At 39.6% G+C, this 25,064-nt stretch overlaps 1 protein-coding gene across 4 annotated transcripts in view; it reads left to right on the forward strand.

The window, feature by feature from the left end:
* LOC105712647 (glucokinase regulatory protein-like) overlaps nucleotides 1-25,064 on the forward strand; it is a 55,332-nt gene that overhangs the window by 21,442 nt on the left and 8,826 nt on the right. For 2 of the 4 annotated variants that reach the window (XM_064363932.1, XM_064363935.1), the window contains one exon: nucleotides 206-288. The exons of 1 other annotated variant lie outside the window; for it this stretch is intronic. In XM_064363932.1, coding sequence (XP_064220002.1) covers nucleotides 206-288 — 83 coding nt within the window. Of the gene's footprint in view, nucleotides 1-205; nucleotides 289-23,700; nucleotides 24,201-25,064 lie in introns of those variants that run through there. One more of the 4 variants, XM_064363933.1, reaches the window with a different exon arrangement.

The raw sequence follows: 25,064 nt of genomic DNA on the forward strand, positions 1-25,064 counted from the left end.
GATTTGACTTACTATTTATGACTGAGGGAAAGAATATCTGATATATATTGTTAATTTTTCATGTATCAAAATATAAGGGATGAAAGTCTGTATATGTATGATCTGGATATAATTATTAAGGCATAATTATAAGAAATATAATTACATATAGAATTATAAGAACTTAAAATAAGAAATAATTTATTATTATGTACTTGTTTCTCAGGTCTTAGAAAAATACCCCAATACACCCATGAGTCATAAAGAAATTCTTCAGGTTATCCAGAGAGAAGGACTAAAAGAAATCAGGTGAGTTATTTATAAATATTAGTAATAATACTTGATCAGAGTAGTTGGTAGTATATAGTGAAGATTACTTAATAATTTATTAAATTTTAATCATTTATTAATGATATATTCAGCTGTCAGATCCTTGGAATTTTTTAAGTCATTACATAGTTTTAAAACCAGAAGTGAGTTAAATTCTTAGAAAGAGCGTAGCTATCTTTAAGCTCATGCACTTTAAATTTTAGGAAGGGCTGGAGCCATCTTCAAGCCTTCATCTGTTACTTCAGGCTTTTGATTTAATAAACTTGGCCATTAGTGATAAAAGTTAATGTCGTACAGGGAGAGTCCTAGAGGTCGACAGATAGTCTAGGAAGAAATAACATTGGCTAAAAAGGATAAAATGAAAAAAACTGTAAAGCAGTATATATGTCAAATAATGATCTTATCATGTTCAAATATAATAGACTTGGGTCATTAATACAGGATTAAAGATAACACACACTTTAATTTCTAAGAACCTTATTATATTACAATAACAGGCCAGGCATGGTGGCTCACACTTGTAATCCTGGCCTTTTGGGAGGCTGAGATGGGAGGATTGCTCGAGGCCAGGAGTTTGAGACCAGCCTGACCAACATAGTGAAACCTCATCTCTACAAAAAATTGAATTAACTAGATCTAGTGGTGTGCTCCTATAGTCCTAGCTCTTTGGGAGGCTGAGGTGGGAGGATCACTTGAGTCCAGGAGTTTGAGGCTGCAGAGTGCTAAGAAGGTGCCACTGCACCCCAGCCTGGGTGACAGAGCAAGACTCTGTCTTGTTTAAAAAAAAAAAAATCACAATAATACATAATAGTCAGTGTTTTTTTTTTTTTTTTTTTTTTTGAGACAGAGTCTTGCTCTGTTGCCCAGGCTGGAGTGCAGTGGCACAATCACGGCTCACTGCAACCTCTGCCTCCCCAGTTCAAGCAATTCTCCTGCCTCAGCCTCCTGAGTAGCTGGGATTATAGGCATGCACCACCCTGCCCGGCTAATTTTTGTATTTTTAGTAGAGACAGGGATTCACTGTGTTGGCCAGGCTGGTCTTGAGCTCTCGACCTCAAGTGATCCACCGGCTCAGCCTCCCAAAATGCTGGGATTACAGGCGTGAGCCACCGCACCTGGCCAATAGTCAATGTTCTTAATCAAGGCTCTCTATCATCAAGAAATGTTAAAATTATATTAAGTATGCTCTGTATATTAAGACAGAAAATTGGGAGTCTGTGTTAGATTTTCATTAAGATAGGAAAAGATGCAGTGCTTTCAAACTACTAGTGGTTTTCAACTACTAGTGGTTTTCAGCTATGGGTGGGATTGTGTAACACTCTTAGAGAAAGAGTTCAGAATTTTGGGGGGCTGTTTTTGATTATACGGTGATTGTGGTGGGGGAAACACAGTGTCATTTAGTGGGCAGGTCACAGGAATGCTGCATGTCTGGCATTGTGCCAGATATTGCTTCACATTGAATAGTTTTTCATCTCAGGTACCAGTAGTGTTCCCATTGAGAAACAGGAAGTTATGCCCAAATATTTGTAAATGGACAATATATTTCCTGATGAATAGCCATTGCACGTTCTAGATTTTACTTCTCATTTTCTTTTTTCTTTTATTTTGAGACAAAGTTTTCCTCTTGTTGCCCAGGCTGGAGTGCAGTGGCATAATCTCAGCTCACTGCAACCTCCACCCACCAGGTTCAAGCGATTCTTCTGCATCAGCCTCCTGAGTAGCTGGGATTACAGGCATGTGCCACCACACCGGCTAATTTTGTACTTTTAGTAGAGATGGGATTTCTCCATGTTGGTCGAGCTTCTCTCAAACTCCTGACCTCAGGTGATCCACCTGTCTCAGCCTTCCAATGTGCTGGAATTACAGGCATGAGCCACCGTGCCCAACCCTTTTTATTTTTATTTTTTTAAGAGATAGAGTCTCTGGCTGGGCGCAGTGGCTCATCCCAGCACTTTGGGAGGCCAAGGTGGGCAGATCACGAGGCCAGGAGTTCGAGACCATCCTGGCCAACATGGTGAAACCCCGTCACTGCTAAAAATACAAAAATTAGCTGGGCATGATGGCATGTGCCTGTAATCCCAGCTACTCGGGGGGCTGAGGCAGGAGAATTGCTTGAACCAGAGAGGCAGAGATTGTGGTGAGCTGAGATTGTGCCACTGCACTCCAGCCTGGCGACAGAGCGAGACTCTGTCTCAAAAAAAAAAAAAAGATGGAGTCTCATTATATTGCCCAGCCTGGAGTGCAGTGGCTGTTCACAGCCATGATCATGGTGTACTTCAACTCCTAGCCTTAAGTGATTCTCCCATCTCTGCTCCTAAAGCCAGGACTATGGGCACTCGTTTTTTTTTCTTTGACATGAAATTCTAATTGAGTTTTTTTTTAGTTCCAAATATTTATATACTTTATTAATAATTACATATTTCTCACACATTAACATGATAATATGGACATACTGAGTTGATTATGTTACAATCAATTCAACCTTAATACATGGGGTTCTATTATCAGGTGCATAGCCTATCCAATGATTTTATAATAGTCAACACATTTTTTTCACTCTCAGTGAGTCTAATTGTTATCAATCCCAATTACAAAAGAAATCCTGTCAATTTAGTTAGCTTTGCTTAATACTATTGTATCTGGACTAGGTGTGGTGGCTGGCTCCTGTAATCCTTTTTTTTTTTTTAAGTTTGGATACTAGAAAATTTAAAATTCACATGTGGCTCTCATTTTTTTTTTAAAGACGGGGTTTCACCGTGTTGGTCAGGCTGGTCTTGAACTCCCGACCTCAGGTGATCCGCCTGCCTTGGCATCCAAAGTGCTTGGATTACAGGCATAAGCCACCATGCCCAGCCGTTCTAATTGAGTTTTTAAATTGGTTATCTCTAAAGCAGTTTACATTTTTTTTATTTGATTTATAGTGAAACTTCAGTAGGCTGAAATAAATTAGGTTTGCTTCATGGATATGAAAAAGTGAATTATAAATTAGTGTATCTTACTTTATATAACACATCCCTGAAAAATTGAATGTAAACATTTTAAAATTAAAACATTAAAATGCATTTGAAGGCTGGACGCAGTGGCTCATGCCTGTAATCCCAGCACTTTGGGACGCTGAGGTAGGTGGATCATTTGAGGTCGAGAGTTTGAGACCAGCCTGGCGACCATGGTGAAACCCTGTCTCTATTAAAAAAAAAAAAAAAATCAGCCAGGCATGGTGGCATGTGCCTATAATCTCAGCTACTTGAGTGTCTGATGCAGGAGAATAGCTGGAACCCGGGAGGTGGGAGTTGCAGTGAGCTGAGATTATGCCACTGCACCCCAGCCTGGGCAACACAGCAAGATTCCATCTCAAAAAAAAAAAAAATACATTTGAAGAATTTGCTTTTAAAAATACTTTTTGTGGGCTGGACGCACTGGCTCACACCTGTAATTCCAGCACTTTGGGAGGCTGAAGCAGGCAGATCACTTGAGGCCCAGCGGTCTAATGTCAGTATCATCCAGCTCTAATATAGTAAGCCTCTGGGACTTTAAACTTGCCATGATTATTTCTAGGAAGCAAGCAGGAATAGTAAATAAAGATTAGTAAACAAAACAACAGCAGGAAAAAACGGAAGAGGTTTTTTTAAAAAAAAAGGTAGTGAAGTATGTGGATCATCAGATAGCTTCTGGTTCACTTGGTGACAATTTAAGGTAGCTTTTCCTGGTTAAACTATATTGTGGTTATGCAGTTATGGGAACACAAAGCAGTTCTTTCTACGTCACCAGTAACTTTTATTTTGCTGAATCTACAGGATTTTTACTTCTTGCCTCTCCTGCGTCTTAGAATTATTTAACATAGGAGGCTATTATATTACTTCCTTCTTGAAACTTAAGTGACACTATGAAACTTCCTACCTTCCTTCCGCTCTAAGCTTGCTTTCTCAGCGTTTGTGCTAATAACCTCTCCAATTTAAATGCAGTTTTTATTTCCATTCCCATAGCTTTAAATATCTTTTCTGTTTTGTTATCTCCCACATATATAAGGAAGCTTCTTTCCCTCTCAACTTCTGTACATGCTGACCACCCTTAGCAGGGGATGTGCTGTCACTCAGCTATTTGACAGTTAAGTCTTTCAGGTCTCCATTTGGATACCTCTTTTTCAGAGAGAATTTTGCCTGACTTAGTGGTCTTGAACATATCTACCTATTTTAATTTGTTTTAGTGTCTGTGTTTTTTCTTTTTTTTTTTGAGACAGAGTTTTGCTCTTGTTGCCCAGGCTGGAGTGCAATGGTGCGATCTTGGCTCACTGCAACCTCCGCCTCCCGGGTTCAAGTGATTCTCCTGCCATAGCTTCCCAAGTAGCTGGGAATACAGGCATGTGCCACCACAAGTGGCTAATGTTTGTATTTTTAGTAGAGACAGAGTTTCACTGTGTTGGCCAGGCTGGTCTCGAACTCTTGACCTCAAATGATCCACCCTCCTTGGCCTCCCCAAGTGCTGGGATTACAGGTGTGAGCCACTGCTCCCAGCGTGTTCTGTGTTCTTCATAGCATTAAGGTCTGAAATTAAATATTTTTGTGATTGTAAAAAAACATACTATTTCTCTGTACCTTACATTAAGCTAGCTCCAGAGACAGTGACACTATCTTTCCCCTACCCCTCAGCATATGGTGCATAAATATGGTGCATAGTATTTAAAACCTACTTGTTTACAACTACCTGAAAAAAGAAAAAGAAAAAAAAAGAAAATAAATAAATAAACACATAAAACCTACTTGCTAATGAATATATGAGGTATTATTGGTTGAAAGACCATTTTCATATGTAGTTATAGATTATTCTCTTGCTGCAGTGATGTGTCAAATGGTAGACTTTTTTTTTTTTTTTTTTTTTTCCTGAGATGGACTCTCGCTCTGTCGCCCAGGCTGAAGTGCAGTGGTGCCTCGGCTCACTGCAGCCTTGTTTTTTGGGGATCAACAATCCCATGACCTCAGCCTCCTGAGTAGCTGGGATGAGAGGTGCATGTGCCACCACCCCTAGCTAATTTTTGTATTTTTTGTAGAGACAAGGGGTTCACTATGTTGCTCACACTGGTCTCAAACTCTTGGACTCAAGTGATCCTCCTGTCTTGGCCTCCCAAAGTGCTGGGATTACAGGCGTGAGCCACCGTGCCCAGCTGGTAGTCTTATACTCTTAAAAGTTTTTAGAAAGATTACAGAATGAAACACATACTATGCTTCTCAAAGGTGTGTGACTACTTACTGTTTTATTTTCATTCCTCGGACCTCAATACATGACTTGGAGCTCTTCTCCCTTTTTATTTTTCCTTTGGCTCCCACATTTGGAAGAATTTTGCTTTGATTATTCAACACCAGTTTTGGTTGATTTTAAAATTTATTAAAGTGGTAACAACTGAAAGATTATGAACATATTAATGAATAAACAAAATAAGGTACATGCATACAATGGAATATTATTGAGTCTGAAGAAGATAGAAAATTCTGATAGATGCTACAGTATGGATGAACCTTGAAAACTTATGCTAAGTGAAGTAATCAGACCCAAAAGTACAAATATATGACTCCACTTACATGAAATACCTAGAATAGGTAAGTTCGTAGAAAGTGAGTTACTGTTGAATGAGTACAGAATTTCTGTTAGAGACGTAGACAAGTTCTGAAAATGGATGATGGTGACAACATTGTCAATGTACTTAATGCTACTGATTAAAAATGGTTAAAATGGTAACTTTTATGTTATGTGGGTTTTACTGCAATCAACCAATAAAATGTTTAAAAAGAAGTGGTTAGCTCCTAGCTGAGAAAGCTTTAGCTACTAACCCCTTTAAGAAGTTAGGTGGTAAGATTGACAATCATTTATCCAAAGTATGGAATTCTCAGAATTAATTAGAAACATGAATTCCTTTTTTTAAAAAAAACATTACTATCTTTAAATGCCTGTTTATAGCTATAAAGCATAGCAGCATTTTAGAAAATATAGGAAGAAAAAGGTCCTTAAATTTTTCCCCTCACCATTATCTATGACTGTATATTCTATTATTATTATTTTATACATTAATGCACAAATTTCAAAGATAGTTTAGGCTGGGCATGGTGGCTCACACCTGTAACCCCAACACTTTGGGAAGCTGAGACAGGAGAATCACTTGAGGCCTGAGGTTTGAGATCAGCCTGAATAACATAGTGAGACCTTATCTTCACCAAAACCGAAAAACAAAACATGGTAGTGCAGGCCTATGGTTCCATGAATTTATGTTCTATGAATATATGAGGTATTACTAATACCTTGTACATTAATAATAATCACCTCAGGAAGTGTCAGAGGTGATTCAAACTCCAGCCTCCCAAATATGCTGGGAGGCTGAGGCAGGCAGATCACTTGAGCCCAGGAGGTCCAGGGTGCAGTGAGCCATGATCGTGCCACCGCACTCCAGCCCTGGGCAACAAAGCAGCACTCTGCCTCTAAAAAAAAAAAAAAAGATAGAGTTTCCCATAGAGTAATAGAGAAGAAAAAAAACAGAAGTTTGGATGTTTCCCGTGAAATGGGAGGAGGACATGACTTAGGCCAGGAGAGGTTAAGAACTGTTTCTGGTATACTTAGTAGCAAAGGCATTGTAGAGTTCTTTAAAGTAGCTTAGTTCTTTTTGGAACAGTTGACACAAGACATGAAAAGTTATTGATATTATAGATAAATTCTGTAGCTGTGGTATCTGGTCATTTGTAAATAGAGAAAAGTTAATTCCCATACTGTTTACCAATAAACAGTTATTTCATAAAATTAAAAATAGTAAGATGAATTTTGCTGAGAGACATCCCACCTCCTTGTTCAGTTTTCTGTGGCTAAAATAGAACCTGATTTCCGTTTGTTACATAAATACCAATGATAATGTGGCAACTGTTTCCTAGGGTTGAGGCTTCAACCCAGAGTTGCTTGTTCCAAATTTGAAGTACTGTTGGAACCTTTAAAACAATTTTGTAAACTTTTACTCATTTGTTTTTCTGTAGACAGTTTGCTTTTTAAAAATCAGTCTATATATTGGGTAGATATTTTGTTTATTGGGTTTGTTTAAAGAATTCTGGTTGGGCGCGGTGGCTCATGCCTGTAATCCCAGGACTTTGGGAAGCTGAGGTGGGCGGATCATGAGGTCAGGAAATCAAGACCATTCTGGCTAACACTGTGAAACCCTGTCTCTAAAAAAACAATAAAAGAGCCCATATTCTCATTATTGTATCTTGTGTGTTGATTCTGGATTATACTGTGCATTTGTATGAATCTAAATACTGAAGAAATGGTTAGGTATTTTGTTTCCCTCTAAGACACTAGAAATAAAACCAAGGATTCAGAGAGATGTGTCCACTTGTGTACATTTTGATGGTATACTTCAGTTACTCTCTAAGGGAAACCATTCAGAATTCTATGTTACCTTGAATCAAAGTAACATTTATGGCAAAATGGCTGTCATTAGCCATCAGGATATAAAATAGCCGTTTAAAAGAGCACTTTCCTTTTTGTCCGATGATGTTGATTTTACAGTTTGCAGAGAAACAAAGAGCACCTAGTGCCCCAGTTTGTTTTTAAGTTTCTCCCAACTCGAGCCCAATTTCTTCTTGTCATTACAAACTATGCCATTGGTCAGGAAGTGTCAGAGGTGATTCAAACAGCAGCCTCCCAAATATGTTCCCATAGCTCCTCCCACACAGCTTCATGGCACTGTTTCTGAGATTTTGGGCATTGATAGTTTATTTAAATGTTCTCTGTAAGCCTCTGAGCTATACAGTTCTATAGTTCTTAGGGTCTGATCAGAAGACCAGAAACTACACAGTAATTTGAACAGGAGCGTTATCAGCTGGAAGTTATTAACAGATTAACCAGGGATTAACTCTGCAAAGGTAAAGAGAAAGCAGGGCTCTGGTTCCGTGGATGACAAAGTTCATTGGTGCTGTAACCTGAGGTGGCCACAGGAAAACTGCCTGCTAGGTACTAGAAGAGCTTTGCTGTAAAGCCCTTTGCTGGGGAACCTGTCCAACCTTTTGGGGAATAAATATTAGCTACTACGTATTTATGTAATACATAAAACTATACAGGTTCAGCTAAACACATGAGTTAATGTAACTTCTTTCTTTTTCTTTTTTTTTTTCTTTGAGACAGGGTCTCACTGTAACCCAGACTAGAGTGCAGTGGCACAATCATGGCTCACTGCAGCCTTGACTTCCTAAGTAGCTGAGACCACAGGCGTGCGCCGTCATGCTTGGCTAATGTTTTGTATTTTTTGTAGAGATGGAGTTTTGCCATGTTGCTCAGGCTGGTCTTGAACTTTTGGACTCAAGTGGTCCTCTTGCTTTGGCCTCCCAAAGTTTACAGTCATGAGCCACTGTACCTGGCTGCCTCTTGTATTTTTTTTTCCAATCACAGCTCACTGGCCGCCTCTTGTTTTTTTTTTTTCCAATCACAGTTCACTGGCTGCCTCTTGTATTTTTTTTTTCCAATCACAGCTCACTGGCCGCCTCTTGGTTTTTTTTTTCCCCAATCACAGCTCGCTGCAGCCTCAAGTGATTCTCCCACCTTAGCCTCTCTAGCAGCTGGTACCACAGGCACACACCACCATTCCTGGCTAATTTTTAAATTTTGGGTGGAGACAAGGTCTCTGTGTTGCCCAGGCTGGTCTTAGACTCCTGGACTTAAGGGATCCTCCCACCTTGGCCTCCCAAACTACTGGGATTATAGGTGTAAGCCACAACACTTGGCCTAAAGACACTTTTTTAAAATATAAATTTTTACTTTTGGAAAATTCTAAACTCAAACAAAAGTATACATCCTCCATCATAAACTATAAATAGTCTTTACACAAACTTGGGTGTTCTGAAATAAATTGCAGTCATTTTATCATATGAATATGTCAGTATATATCTAACAGATAAGAACTTGAGACTAGTGTGCAATTTTGATATTTTGGCTTGTTATAAAATATAAAACAATTAAATCTACACATTAAGCATACACACTGTTGACAGAATACACACCCTGAATACTCGTTGAAACCGTGCCTGTTAATTCTTTACTGTTACTCATTACTGCTTCTACTCTTAGGCTAGATATACAATAGGTTTTTTTCCCCTCCATCAGCTGTGGCTGCCATTGGTGTTGACAGATGTGCTTTTATAGCATTAAGTGTAGGAGTTAATGCCTTCTTTCTAAAGTAGCTATTCCCTTTAGTGCTTTCCCCCTCCCTGCCTTTGGAGTTTCCTTAACCTGCTTTGCTCATTTAGTTAGCTGTATTTAATTGACTCTTCTTATATCAGCTAATAGAGAAATAGAGTTTTTAGGAAAGAAGAGAAAAATAGTAAAGTATTCCATTCTTGAGAGCCTATTCTCTGAATAGCTTTTCTTGTCTTTCCATTCATAAACAGAAGAGGGTAAATAAATTAGGAAGATTATTTGTTCATGAATTTATCATCCATGAATTGGGCATTTTCTGAATTAGACAATTCATGAGTGATCCCAAGGGTTCATGATATATAATTAGTAATTTTGATGACTATGAATCTTTCACACATATATTACATATAAGATGAATATATGTAAGTTATAAAGCTAATGAATTCGTGTGGCCAGCTGCCTAGATTGTAAAGAACTCTGGGAACCACCCAGCAAAGATCATGCTCAGTAAACATTTTGATCTCTTTCCTACAGTATTTAAGGTTATATGTTTTAGCTTACTTTATACAAAAACCAATCAGAGCACCTGTTTTTTCCCCATCTCTCCACATGAAAAAGTATATAGCAAGGGAAATAAAGTCAATGTTCTCTGTGACTTTCCAGCAGAAATCCTTACCCCTGCAGAGTAGATCATTTGATTGTTCGCTAGGATTTCATTAGAAAGAGCTTTGTTTTAAAATGAAGAACATTATTTATTGTATTGATAATTATATCTAAGGTTGGCTGATACCTTCGTGGTTAAGCCTGCATCTTCTTCCTCCTCTTCTTTTTAAACATCTTTAAAATATGCTTGTAGAGATGGGGTCTCACTATGTTGCTCAGGCTGATCTTGAACTCTTGGGCTCAAGCAATTCTCCTGCTTTGGCCTGGGCATGAGCCACTGTGCCCATTCATCTTCCCTATCTATTAGTTGCAATCTGCTTTGAGGTTCACAAATCTGATTGGGATGTCAAGAAGGATTAATAATGAAAAAATGACAACAAAATGCTTGGGTCTTGACGGAAAAGAGTATTCTTATCTATTGTAGTTCAAATCCTCAAGAGCTCTATTATGGGTCACAGGGAAGCTCATAAACCTTAAGTCCATAGCTGATGGCTTTATGATGGCTCCTTGACATTGAAATGCATGGGAAGAATATTAAAGAATGGAAAGTATTCATTGTATTCACATTTAACTGTAAATTGCCCTAACAGTTTTACTCTGTTACATAATCAAATTACTGCAACTGTTTTCTGAAGCATTTTAGACTATTTAGCTAAATTTTTGTATTGTTAGATATATTTTGATATGATATTTTTGGCTAACTTGTAAATTTTAATGAAGAAATTAATGTTTTATGTAGCATAATGAGGGGTTGCTAATTTGGGGAATTGTGGATATTGCTGGAAGGGGAAGGGACAGTTTAGCTTTGGTCTTTATTATTGCTTTGTAAGAAAAAAGCTTTTTTTTTTTCCTTCTTTCATTTTCCTGCACTGCATTCCAACTCCAGAAGGAAAGAAGTATTACTTTATTCTAAAGAAGTATTCTGCAATTATAAAGCACACTTTTATAAATTTAACTTACCTTTGGATGCATGAGTTTTACTTTACAAAACTAAATAATTGTCCAGAAACTAAGTAATATCAATATCATTATGTCAATGTTTATTCATTAAGTGTGCTTTTTTTGGTTCTTGCAATTTGTATTCATTGTTTGATCATAAGTTTAGAAATCCAATCTACATTAAAATTTATTAAAATCAACATTTGACTTATAATAGCATTAGGATACCAAGTATTTTGCAGATTAATAATGAAAATATTTAATAGACTGGAAAAGTGTATATTAACGTTTGCTTTATAGCTGTAAGAGTGAAAATGTATGTTTATGCTCTAATTTAGATAAAATATTGGTAAACTGGCCAGGCACGGGAGCTCACGCCTGTAATCCCAGCACTTTGGGAGGCCAAGGTGAGTGGATCACCTGAGGTCAGGAGTTTGAGACCAGCCTGACCAACATGGTGAAACCTGTCTCTACTAAAAAAATACAAAAATTAGCCAGGCATGGTGTCAGGCACCTGTAGTCCCAGCTACTTGGAAGGCTGAGACAGGAGAATTGCTTGAACCTGGGAGGCAGAGGTTGCAGTGAGCTGAGATCATTCCACTGCACTCCAGCCTGTGCAACAGAGCCAGACTCCATCTCAAAAAAAAAAAAAAAAATTGAGAAATCCTCTAGGGGCATGATACTTAAAACCAGAGCAGAATGGGTTAAACACCGTAGTCTGGATCCTTTAGTGAATTGGCCTTTTGTGTGTGGGCATGGCCTTTTAGAGCTCCCGTGTTATATTATTGTCTAACTTGCCTGTGAGACTTGAGGCCAACAGTCATGTCCATGTATTTCAATGTTATGTGAACATGGCATGCTTGAGTTATAGTTAGAGCTTAATTAGTCTTTTTAACTCTAGTTAAATCTGTAGTTCATTAAGTTCATTTGTAAGAACCTATTTATTGTAAGCAAGAGTTTGTGGATGAGAGCTTAATTAATGTCTTACCAAGTTAAAATTATAATTAAAAATAAAAAACTAGGTAAATTTTTGTTTTGTGTTATTTTGTTTGAAGGAAGCATATTCACTTATTTATTTTGGAGACAGAGTCTTGCTCTGTCACCCAAGCTCTGGAGTGCAGTTGTACGATCTCGGCTCACTGCAACCTCTACCTCCCAGGTTTCAAGTGATTCTCCTGTCTCAGCCACCCAGGTAGGTGGGATTACAGGCATCTGCCACCACTCTTGGCTAATTTTTGCATTTTTAGTAGAGATGGAGTTTTACCATGTAGGCTAGGCTGGTCTTGACTTCCTGACCTCAAGTCAAGGAAGGCCCACCTCAGCCTCCCAAAGTGCTGGGATTACAAGCATAAGTCACCAGGCCTGGCCATTGATTGGGTTGTTTAAGTGCAAATGATAGGAACCAAATGCGAATAACTTAAGCAAAATGAGGTTTATTTGAAGAATGTGGAGGTAAAGGCAAGACTCAGACTCAAAGCAAGAAACAGGCTCTGAAATTAGGAGGAGGAAGGCAGCTTCAGAGATCAGGTAGATAGAACTAATGCCTAGTCTCATCAAGACATTCCAGCTGGGCTAAATTAGTCATTGTCTATTCTGGTCAAGGTTAAACTTTAAGGAAGAGTGAACTTGTTGGCCCAATGCCCAGGGATGGTGAGACATCTTGATGGATGGGCTCAGTAAGACTGCTTCCAGTAGGGTAGGACATAGTTCCCCAAAGCAAAATTAAGCATTCTTTTTTTTTTTTTTTTAAAGACATAATCTTGCTCTGATGCCCAGACTGGAGTGTGTTGGTACAATCTTGGCTCACTGCAACCTCTGCCTCCTGGGTTCAAGCAATTTTCCTGCCTCAGCCACCCGAGTAACTGGGATTACAGGTGCACATCACCACTCCCAGCTAATTTTTTGTATTTTTAATAAAGATTGGGTTTCACTATGTTGGTCAGGCTGGTCTTGAACTCCTATCCTCAAGTGATCCACCTGCCTCAGCCTTCCAAGGTGCTGGGATTACAGGCATGAGGCACCATGCCCAGCCAAAATTGAGCATTCTTTACAGAAGAGGGAATGGATATTGGTCAGGCAGAAACAATAGCTGTCCATTGCTCACTATAGAAAATTAAACTATACCCAAAAAATGTAAGCCATAAGCAGTTGTAAGAAGTAACCTTTTATGCAGATTCTCCTAAAGGTAGCATTGTATGAAACCATAGTGCAGTATCACAGCCAGAATATTGTTTCTGATATAATCCACCTGGTTTTACTGGTACCCAGATGTATGTATGTGTGTGGGGTGCTAGGTGATTTTTTTTTAAAGACGGGGTTTCATTTATTTTATTTTATTTTTAAGATGAAGGCTTGGTGATTTTTATCATGTGTATAGACGCATGTGCCCACCACCCCAATCAAGATACAGAATACTTTCAATGTATTGTTCTCCTTTTAAAATCACATGTACTTCCCTAGTATCTCCTCAAGCCCACCTTCCTGATACTAGTCTGTCCTACATTTCTATAATTCTGTCATTTCAAGTGTTTAATGGAATCATACAGTATGTAACCATCTGGGACTGGCTTCCCTGCAACCCCCACTCATGGTATGTCTCTGGAGAGTCTTCCAAGTTACCGTGTCCATAGTTCATTCTTTTTTATTGCTGAGTAGTATTCTTTGGCATGGATGTACCACAGTTTCTAACTGTTTATCCATTGAATGATATCCGAATTGTTTCCAGGTTTTGGCTATTAAAAATAAAACTTCTATGAACATCTGTATAAATGTTTTGGTATGGGCATACATTTTCCATTCTCTGGGATAAATGTGCAGAAAATGCTGTTGCTGGGTTGTGTGGTAAGTGCATGTTTAATTTGAAAGACACCTTGAAACTAAATGAATTTCTTGTAAACTGCATATAGTTTAGAGTTTTTTGTGTTTTTTTTTTGCCCATTCTGCCAGTCCTTGCCTTTTGATTTGCATATTTACACCATATATATTTAAAGTAATTATTGATAGGTGAGTTTGTCTGCCATTTTTTTGTTTGTTTTCTCTATTTCTCATTCCTCTGTTTCTTTTTCTTGACTTCCCCATGGATCGTATTTTAGGATTCTGTCTTGATTTATTTATAGTATTGTATTTATTTGTATGTCTTTACATAGTTTTCTTAACTGTTTCAACTGGGTATTACAGTATATCCATGTGATTTATCACCGTCTACTGATAACATTTTACCACTTCAAGTGAAGTGTGGAAAGCGTACTTCCGTTTAGATTCTTGAGTATGAGATGGTATTAAAATTTGTGTTCCAGTCGTCAAATGTGATTTATACGATTTATGAGAAGCATAGTCTGTGGTATATACTTACTCCTGCTCTTTCTGTTTTTTCTTCCTGGTGCTACAGGATTGCTTCTTTTATCGTTTCCATTCTATTGAATGGCTTCCATTAGTCATTCTGTAAGAATAGGTCTACTCCTTTTAGTAAACTACTACTTTTAGTTTTACTTAGTCTGAAGCTGGTTCATTAGATATAGAATTCACAACTGACAGTTCTTTTCATTCAGCATTTGTGAAATGTCATGCCACTTCCTTCTGGCCTATGTGGTTTTAGTTGAGAAATCTATTGCCATTTGAATTGGTGTTTCCTATAGTAATGTGTTGTTTCTCTCTGACTGCTTTCAAGACTTTTCTTTGGATTTAGTTTTCAGAAGTTTAATTATGATGTATCTTGGTGGACTTAGTCTTGGTGGACTTATTTAGATTTATCCTATTTAGATTCACTTTGTTTCTTGAATCTGCAGGTTTATTTCTTTTTTCTTTTTAAATCCTGTTAACGTCTTCAGGTTTTTTTTTGTTGTTGTTTGTTTGTTTGTTTGTTTTTTGTTTGTGAGACCAAGTCTCGCTCTGCCACCCAGGCTGGAGTGCAGTGGCATGATCTCGGCTCACTGCAACCTGCGCCTCCTGGGTTCAAGCGATTCTCCTGCCTCAGCCTCCCTGAGTAGCTGGGACTACAGGCGCGTGCCACCATGCCTGGCTACTTTTTTGTATTTTTAGTAGAGACGGGGTTTCACCATGTTAGCCAGGATGGTCTCTATTTCCTGAACCTCTTGATTCTCCCGCCTCAGCCTTCCAAAGTGCTGGGATTACAGGTGTGAGCCATCGCTCCTGGCCAGGTTTTTGTTTTTTGAGACAGGGTTTCATTCTGTTGCCCAGGCTGGAGTGCAGTAGTGCGATCTCAGCTAACTGCAGCCTCAGCCTTCTGGGCTCAAGCGATCCTCCCACCTTAGCCTCCTGAGTAGCTGAGACTACAGATTTGTACCACCACACCCAACTAATTTTTGTATTTTCTATAGAGGTGGGGGTTCACCACGTTGCCCAGCCTTGTCTCAAGCAACACCTGAGCTCAAGCAATTTGCCTGCCTTGTCTGCCCAAAGTGCTGGGATTATAGGCGTGTGCCATTGTGCCCAACCTATGTATATGTCTTTAACCAAATAAGAGATGTTTTCAGCTGTTAATTCTTTGAATACTCTTTTTTCTTTTTTTGAGACGGAGTCTCACTCTCTCACCCAGACTGCATCAATGGTGTGATCTCTGCTCACTGTAACTTCCGCCTTTCAGGTTCTAGCGATTCTCTTGCCTCAGCCTCCCTAGTGGCTGGGATTAGGTGTGTGCCATTATGCTGGCTAGTTTAGTGGACATGGGGTTTTACCACATTGGCCAGGCTGGTCTTCAACTCCTGACCTCAAGTGATCCGCCCACCTTGGCCTTCCAAAGTGCTGGGTTGACAGGTGTGAGCTACAACACCCTGTCAATTCTTTGAATACTCTTCCTACCCTACTCTCTCTTTTCCTTCTGGAATGCTGATGCTATGAATGTTGAATCTTCTGTTGTTATCCCACAATGCCTTGAGATTCTGTTAACTTTTTTTCAGTGTTATTTTTTTCTGTCCATATTGAGTAATTGTATTGACCTGTCCTTAAGCTCACTGATTCTATCCTCTGTCATCTCTACTCTCCTATTGATTTCATCTAGTGAGTTTTAAAATTTCTTAATGTAGGTTTCATTTCTATAATTTCTATTTCATTTCTTTTTATAAGTTCTATTTTTTTTTTTTTTTTTGAGAGAAAGAGAAAGAAAAAGGGGGAGAGAGAACAGGATTCTTGCTCTATTGCCCAGGCTGGAATGCAATCTAAAAATAGATATTAAAAACCTCTTTTATGCCGATAATTGTGCTTAACAACGGAGACAGGAAGGAATAAGGGAAGAAAATGACAAACAGCCAACCAATATTTCATTTAAGTCTGTGAAATGCTATGCAAATGCTGAAGAGTGATTTTCTTCCAATTATGTAGTCACTTTCAAAATAGGTGTAATATGATACTGAGAAAAATGTATGTTCTGTGGACCTGGGGTGGAGAATTCTATAAAAATTCACTAAGTTTACTTATTCCAGGTCTAAGTTCAAATCATAAATGTCCCTATTAATTTTCTATGTCATTGATCCATCAAATATTAACAATGTGGTGTCAAACTCTCCTGCTATTATTGTGCGGGAGTCCAGGTCTCTTTATAAGTCATTAAGAACTTGTCTTATGTATCTGGGTGCTCCTGTATTGGGTGTATATATATTTATAATCATTAACTCCTGTTGTTGCATTGATCCTTTTACCATTATGTAATATCCTTCTTTGTTTCTTTTAGTCTTTGTTACTATATTTATTTATTTATTTATTTATTTATTATTGCATTTTAGGTTTTGGGGTACATGTGAAAAACATGCAAGGTTGTTGCATAGGTGCATACGTGGCAGTGTGATTTGCTGCCTCCCTCCCCTTCACCTATATCTGGCATTTCTCCCCATGCTATCCCTCCCCAACTCCCCACCCCCCTGCTGTCCCCCCCAACAGACCCCCGTGTATAGTGCTCCCCTCCCTGTGTCCATGTGTTCTCCTTGTTCAACACCCGCATATGAGTGAGAACATGTGGTGTTTGATTTTGTGTTCTTGTGTCAGTTTGCTGAGAATGATGGTTTCCAGGTTCATCCATGTCCCTACAAAGGACGTGAACTCCTCGTTTTTAATGGCTGCATAATATTCCATGGTGTATACGTGCCACATTTTTCCTGTCCAGTCTATCATCGATGGGCATTTGGGTTGGTTCCAGGTCTTTGCTATTGTAAATTGTGCTGCAATGAACATTCGTGTGCATGTGTCCTTATAGTAGAACGATTTATAATCCTTTGGATATATACCCAGTAATGGGATTGCTGGGTCAAATGGAATTTCTATTTCTAGGTCCTTGAGGAATCGCCACACTGTCTTCCACAGTGGTTGAACTAATTTACACTCCCACCAACAGTGTAAAAGTGTTCCTATTTCTCCACATCCTCTCCAGCATCTGTTGTCTCCAGATTTTTTAATGATCGCCATTCTAACTGGCGTGAGATGGTATCTCAATGTAGTTTTGATTTGCATTTCTCTAATGACCAGTGATGATGAGCATTTTTTCATATGTTTGTTGGCCTCATGTATGTCTTCTTTTGTAAAGTGTCCGTTCATATCCTTCGCCCACTTTAGAATGGGCTTGTTTGTTTTTTTCTTGTAAATCTTTTTTAGCTCATTGTAAATTCTGGATATCAGCCCTTTGTCAGACGGGTAGGCTGCAAAAATTTTTTCCTATTCTGTTGGTTGCCGATTCACTCTATTGACTGTTTCTTTTGCCGTGCAGAAGCTGTGGAGTTTGATCAGGTCCCATTTGTCTATTTTGGCTTTTGTTGCCAATGCTTTTGGTGTTTTGGTCATAAAGTCCTTGCCTACGCCTATGTCCTGAATGGTTTTGCCTAGGTTTCCTTCTAGCATCTGTTTTTATGGTGTTAGGTCTTATGTTTAAGTCTTTAATCCATCTGGAGTCAATTTTAGTGTAAGGTGTCAGGAAGGGGTCGAGTTTCTGCTTTCTGCATATGGCTAGCCAGTTTTCCCAACACCACTTATTGAACAGGGAATCCTTTCCCCATTGCTTGTTTTTTTCAGATTTGTCAAAGATCGGGTGGTTGTAGATATGTTGTGTCGCCTCCGACGCCTCTGTTCTGTTCCATTGGTCTATATCTCTGTTTTGGTACCAGTACCATGCTGTTTTGATTAGTCTTTGTTACTATTAAAGTCTATTTTGTGAGAGACGAAAGTTACAACTCCTGTTTTTTTTTCTCTCCATTTAATTGGTGAATCTTCCTCTATCCCTTTGTTTTGAGTCTTTGTATGTCGTTGCTTGTGAAATAGATCTGGATACAGTGTACCGATGGGTTTTGACTTTTTATCCAATTTACCTGTCTGTGTCTTTGATTGGGGCATTTAATCCATTTAAATTTAGAATTAATATTAATATTTGTGAGTTCAATATTGTCATTTAAAGCTAGCTGGCTATTTTGCCCATTAGTTGATGTAGATTCTTCATTATAGAGATACTCTTTATGTTTTGGTAAGTTTTTGGGATGACTGATACTGGTTGTTCCTTTCTGTTTGTAGTGCTTCTTTCAGAACCTCTTGTAAAGCAGGCCTGGTGGTGAGGAAATCGCTGAGTGCTTGCTTGTTCGTGAAAAATTTTCTTTTTACTTCGCTTATAAAGCTTAGTTTGGCGGGATATGAGATTCTGGGTTGAAAATTCTTTTCTTTGAGGATATTGAATATTGACCCCCACTCTCTTCTAGTTTGTAGGGTTTCTGGTGAGAGGTCTGCTCTGAGTCTGATAGGCGTCCCTTTATGGGTAATGTGACCTTTCTCTCTAGCTGCCCTTAGAATTTTCTCCTTTATTTCAACCCTAGTGAATCTAGCGATTATGTGTCTTGGAGTTGCTCTACTTGAGGAATATCTTTGTAGTGTTCTCTGGATTAGCTAGAGTTGAGTATTGTCCTGCCTTACTAAATTAGGAAAGTTTTCCTGAATAATATCCTGAAGAATATTTTCCAACTTGGATTCATTCTCTTCATGACATGCAGGTACACCTATCAATCGTAAATTAGGTCTTTTCACATAGTCCCATATTTCTTGGAGACTTTGCTCATTCCTTTTTACTCTTTCTTCTCTAATCTTGTCTTCTCATTTCATTTCATTAAGTTGGTCTTCGAACTCTGATATCCTTTCTTCTGCTTGATCAATTCGACTGTTAAAACCTGTGCATACTTCACGGAATTCTCGTATTGTGTTCTTCAGTTCCATTAATTCACTTATATTCCTCTCTAAATTGTCTATTCTCGTTAGGATTTCTTCAAACCTTTTTTCGAGGTTCTTAGTTTCTTTACATTGGGCTAGAACATGTTCTTTTAGCTCACTAAAGTTCCTTATTATCCCCTTTCTGAAGCCTAAATCTGTTAATGGAATGCACTTGTTCTCCATCAGGCCTTGTTCTCTTGTTGATGAGGAACTGTGATCCCCTGTAGAAGGAGAGGCATTCTGATCTTGGGTATTCTCAGTCTTTTTACGCTGGTTTCTTCCCATCATTGTGAGTTCATCCACCTGTCGTCTTTGTAATTGCCTACTTTCAAATTAGGTCTCTGAGTGGACGTCCAACTTGTTGATTCCCAGCGCCGAAATCTGAGCAACCCGCTGCGCCAGCCAAAACAGCGGCATCAAGATTCGTGGTGCTTTTCTGCCATGGGAATCTCCAGTCTGGCTTCCCTCTTGAGTCCCTTCTTCAATCAGGTAAATGGGTAATTCTGCCTTCCCGGAGCTCCAAACATTGATCGGTCCCATTTACTCTGCACCAAGAACCGCCGTGCCTGGGCGCCGGCAAAACCACGGCGCCGGCCACGAGAGTCGCCCTGGCGACCCGTGGGGCTCCTCTTCTGGGAATCTTCCAGTCCGTAGGTAACAAAAATTCGTCTGAAAGTGTGACGTCCTCTCGTTCTGTGCGTTTTCTCTGGGAGCTACAATCCCGAGCTGCTAGTGATCAGCCATCTTGGATCTCTCTCCCTATAAGTTCTATCTTTGCTGATATTTTCTGTATGTTTCAAGAGAATTTTAAGTAGTTTTTGAAGCATTTTTATGAGAGCTGTTCCAATATTTATTTATTTATTGGTTTTTTGAGATGAGTCTCTCTCTGTAATCCAGGCTGGAGTGCAGTGTCGTGATCTCGGCTCACTGCAGCCTCCGCCTCCTGGGTTCAAGCAATTCTCCTGTTTCAGCCTCTTGAGTAACTAGGACTACAGGCATCTGCCACCATGCCCAGCTGATTTTTGTACTTTTAGTAGAGACAGGGTTTCACCATATTTGTCAGGCTGGTGTCAATCCCCTGACCTCAGGTGATACACCCACTTCAGCCTCCCAAAGTGCTGGAATTATAAGCATGAGTCACTGCACTCGGCCTACTCCAGAATTTTTCTTACAATTTTAACATCTGTCTCAGTGTTAGTGTCCTTTAATTGTCTTCTTTCATTCAGATCGTGATTTTCTGTTGAACCCTGGATATTTTGGCTATTGTGTTAGGGGATGTCCAGTCTTACTTAGGCGGGCAGTAACCATGCTTACTTAGGTTTACCGTGCGGGTCCTGGACTGTTTTGGTGGATTGTGGTTTCAATAACAGTTTAATTTTCAGAGCCTTTGCAGTGGTATTTGGGTCTGCTTGTTTTATCTGGTGCTGCAGAGGCTCCCATTGACCTTCTGCTTCTTATTGATCTCTGTTGCTTCTGTCTGAGGGAGTTGGAGTTTTCACAGGCTGGGCTGCTTAATGCCTGTAGATATGGAGAAAAGGGAGTCTTCAGCCTGTGGGGACAGCAGATTTCCTGGCCTGACCCCTTTTGCTTGAGCTACTTGGCTGCTCAGCATCTTGCGGGTGGGGGGAGGTGTTGTAGTCTCAGACCCACAAGGACAAAGAGGCTTCCTGGGCTGGACTGTTGTTTGTGATCTTCTCCTACTTACTGGTGCCATTTGGTCTCCCCTATTCTAGTCTTTTTTTTGAGACTTAAGACTCAAGGGAACATAAAACTCACAACAAAAGTCATTTAATAATCTCCTAAGATCTACCATAACTAAGTTACTTCTCTTAGTTGGGAAATACCAGGAATTGGTAAAATTAATGGGTCAGCCAACTACTTCAAAACTCTGATTTAATGACGGATACAGTGAAATAAGTGGTGTTCTACAGAATCTCTGTATAAGTCTAATGAGTTAATAGAGTCAGTTACAAAATATATAAGATGGCTGGAGAAAGACCTCCAGACAGGCTAAAGAATTTTAACATTGTGCTGGTTGACATTTCAGACTGATGGCACATCTGCAGTGTTGATTATGGCAGAGGGTTATGGGTTATAAGCCGATTATGTTGACTACGGCAGAGGGTTATGGGTTATGGGTCAGTTATTTATCGGTTGGAACATTTTGGGCTTTATGATCAGAAATGTTTTCTAATCTGTGTAATTTCATCTACAGAAAACCATGGTCCATTAAGACTAGTGGTATCCCTCTCTCTCTCCTTGCCAGGCTTCTACCAGGGAGATAACTTGTACACATTACACACGAGCATAGGGTGTAATCCACATAGAGTGATGCCTGCAGATTTGACTCTGTGTTCCCCAATTCTTTATTGAACATGTAAAGTATAAATAACACAGTACTGGATGCTTTTATGGATGAACAAGGAATGATGCCTAGCACCTTTCTTCTAGAAGTCTGTAGTATAGTGAAGAGAGAAGATAAGCTGCATCTGATAAACGAGGTTAAACTTGACATTGTTTCCTCAAGAGCCATGTGAGCCGCACCAACATGATTGGAGACAGAGGAGAAATCCATCATGGTGAATCTAGAGCAGGGTTTCTCAACTTCGGCACTAACATTTTGGGCAAAATAATTCTTTGTTGTGGGGGGCTATGCTGTGTGTCATAGGATGTTCAGCATGGCCTCTACCCACCAGATAGCAGTAGCAACAAACTCCTCCCCACCTCTGCCCCATGTACACACAGTTGGCACCACAACAACTGTCTCCAGGTGTTGCCAAATCTGATCTAGAGCAAGAAAAAACATGGAGCATGAAAATAGTGTATTATAAATAAAGCTAGAGAGGGCCAGGAGCGGTGGCTTATGTCTGCAATCCCAGCATTTTGGGAGGCTGAGGCAGATGGGTAGCTTGAACCCAAGAGTTAGAGACCAGCCTGGGCAACATGGCAAAACCTTGTCTCTACCAAAAATACAAAAATTAGCCAGATATGATGGCACGCACCTGTGGTCCCAGCTACTCAGAAGACTGAGGCGAGAGGGTTCCTTGAGCCCGGGATGTTGAGGCTACAGTGAGCTGTATTCATACCACTGTACTTTAGCTTGGGTGACAGGGTGAGACCTTGTCTCAAAAACCAAATAAATTAAAATTTAAAAATAGAATAACATGAGGTGTATTCTACCTTATTCAGGACAACCCCCAAGTCCAGTCAAACCTTCCTATCCCTGCTGTTTTTTTGTCTGCTTGTGCCTTTTCAATGTATTTAACAAGCCGGGCACAGTGGCTCACGCCTATAATCCCAGCACTTTGGGAGGCCAAGGTGGGCAGATTGCTTGAGCTCAGGAGTTCGAGACCATCCTGGACAACCTGGCAAAACCCCATCTGTACTGAAAATACAAAAACTAGCTGGGTGTGGTGGTGTGTGCCTGTAGTCCCAGCTATTGGGGAGACTGAGGTGGGAGGATCACCTGAGCCCAGGAGGTTGAGACTGCAGTGAGCCGTGATCAGGCCACTGCACTCCAGCCTGGGTGACAGAGGGAGACACTGTCCCAAACAAATAAAAAGCCAAAATACGTAACAGTTTGTTTTAAACTCCAATGTATACTTGATTGAGAACAAAGACCACTCTTTAAACCTGCACAGTGTTCAATTTGTCACTTTGTAAATAATAGTTTTATTTACTTTTTTGTTTTTTAGAGACAAGGTGTCTAAAAATCCTGTGTTAGGATTTAGACTCATCTAAACTAAGGGCATGACTAGTACATAGCACTGTGCATACTGCTGGAGAAAAGATATTCTGCTTCTTCCCTTTGTGGTCCCTCAGATCATCTCCTTAACCTACGTAGAATAGTGAACAAGGGACAAGCCCAGCCTTTGGAATCATCTAGACCTGGTTTCAAGTCCTAGCCTTGTTACCTTAATAGTTTTGTGATTTGGGTGAGTCACTTAACCTTTCAGAGCCTCAGTTTTCCCCTCTAGAAACCTACTTTTATTGATATTTGCTGTATCATGTTTATTTTTGTACAGCTAAAAAAGCCCCTGGATTTCTTATTTTAACAGCATCCATTTACAGACCATTGCTAGGAATTAGATTCTGTACTAGACAGCCTGATGCATATATGTATATATGTATGTGTATATATATGTATATGTGTGTGTGTATATATATGTATATGTGTGTGTATACATACATACACACAAATATACCGTATGTTATTTAATGTCCACAAAAGCTCTATGAAGTAGACACTGTGAGCCCCATGTTACAGAGGAAATTCAGGTTCGGACTGACTACAAACCTTCCCAAGATCACACAGTGATTGAATGGCAGAGCCAGGATCAAACTCCAAAGGCTGTACTTTTCTCACTGTTCTCTGCTGTCTCTGTACTAGCTGGATTTGTCACCATTCATTGCTCCAATTGGACTTTGTTTTCTTTACAGGGCCATGCTATGATAGTGGGGGCTTATCCAAAATAATAGATCCAGAAGTAACCTGAAGTTTCTGTGCAACACTCACACTAGGCAATGCCATTTCAATGCATCACTAAGTGACATTTATAGTTCCTGGCGCCTCTTAGGAAAACAATTCTTGTGGCCTTCTGTTAAATACTTTGCACTTAAGCCTTGCCAGTGTTCTGAGCTTTTCAGTAATCACAGTTTACTGCTCTTTCAGGGATTTCTGAGCCGCCAGAAGCTCACACAGAGACGTGTGGGTGATTGTTTTTGGACTCAGTCAGTAAAGACTAAATGAGTGTTTGCAATTGGGAAAGAGGTCAGCTGAGATTTGGAAATTATCTTTGTAATATTTGCAAATTATACTTGTTCCTATCTGTGTCCTAAAGATAAGTGTTCTCTATAAAACACAAACCAGTGATCCCAGCACTTTGGGAGGCCGAGGCGGGTGGATCATGAGGTCAAGAGATCAAGACCATCCTGGTCAACATGGTGAAACCCCGTCTCTACTAAAAATACAAAAAAATTAGCTGGGCACGGTGACGCGTGCCTGTAATCCCAGCTACTCAGGAGGCTGAAGCAGGAGAATTGCCTGAACCCAGGAGGCGGAGGTTGCAGTGAGCCGAGATTGCGCCATTGCACTCCAGCCTGGGTAACAAGAGCGAAACTCCGTCTCAAAAAATAAAATAAAATAAAATAAAATATAAACCAGTGTGCCTAAATTAATTATAGAAAAATAATTCGGAATCTAAATATCACTGAAAACTTACAAAAAATGTTTAGATACATAAACATCATGGTGGTCAGCCTTAATAAAGTGGAGGAATATTGGAGAACTCTTTGCCTCATTTTTTATTGGTCAGGGGAGGGTGGTTCTCTTGACTTAGGACCAGATTTTCCCTTGAATTACTCATTTATAACTTCTAACTATTTTGGTCAGTGGCTCAGCTGCTGGGTACATAAAGACAGTCCCGTTTGTATTTATTTATTTATTGAGACAGACAGTCCTGTATTTATTTATTCATTTATTTATTTAATCAGCTGGAGTCTTGCTCTCACCTAGGCTGGAGTGCAGTGGCGCAATCTTGGCTCTAACTATTTTGGTTAATGGTGAGACTGCTGGGAACATAAAGACAGTCCTGTATTTATGTATTGATTGATTGATTGATTGATTGAGACAGAGTCTTGCTCTTGCCCAGGCTGGAGTGCAGTGGTGCAATCTCAGCTCACTGCAACCTCTGCCTTCCAGGTTCAAGTGATTCTCCTGCTTCAGCTTCCCCAGTAGCTGAGATTATAGGTGCCTGCCACCATGCCTGGCTATTATTTGTATTTTTAGTAGAAAGGGTGTTGAC

The sequence above is a fragment of the Aotus nancymaae genome, unplaced genomic scaffold (genome assembly GCF_030222135.1).
Source record: "Aotus nancymaae isolate 86718 unplaced genomic scaffold, 86718_ANA_hifiasm-v0.15.2.pri h1tg000057l, whole genome shotgun sequence".
In the NCBI taxonomy this organism is placed as follows: Eukaryota; Metazoa; Chordata; class Mammalia; order Primates; family Aotidae; genus Aotus; species Aotus nancymaae.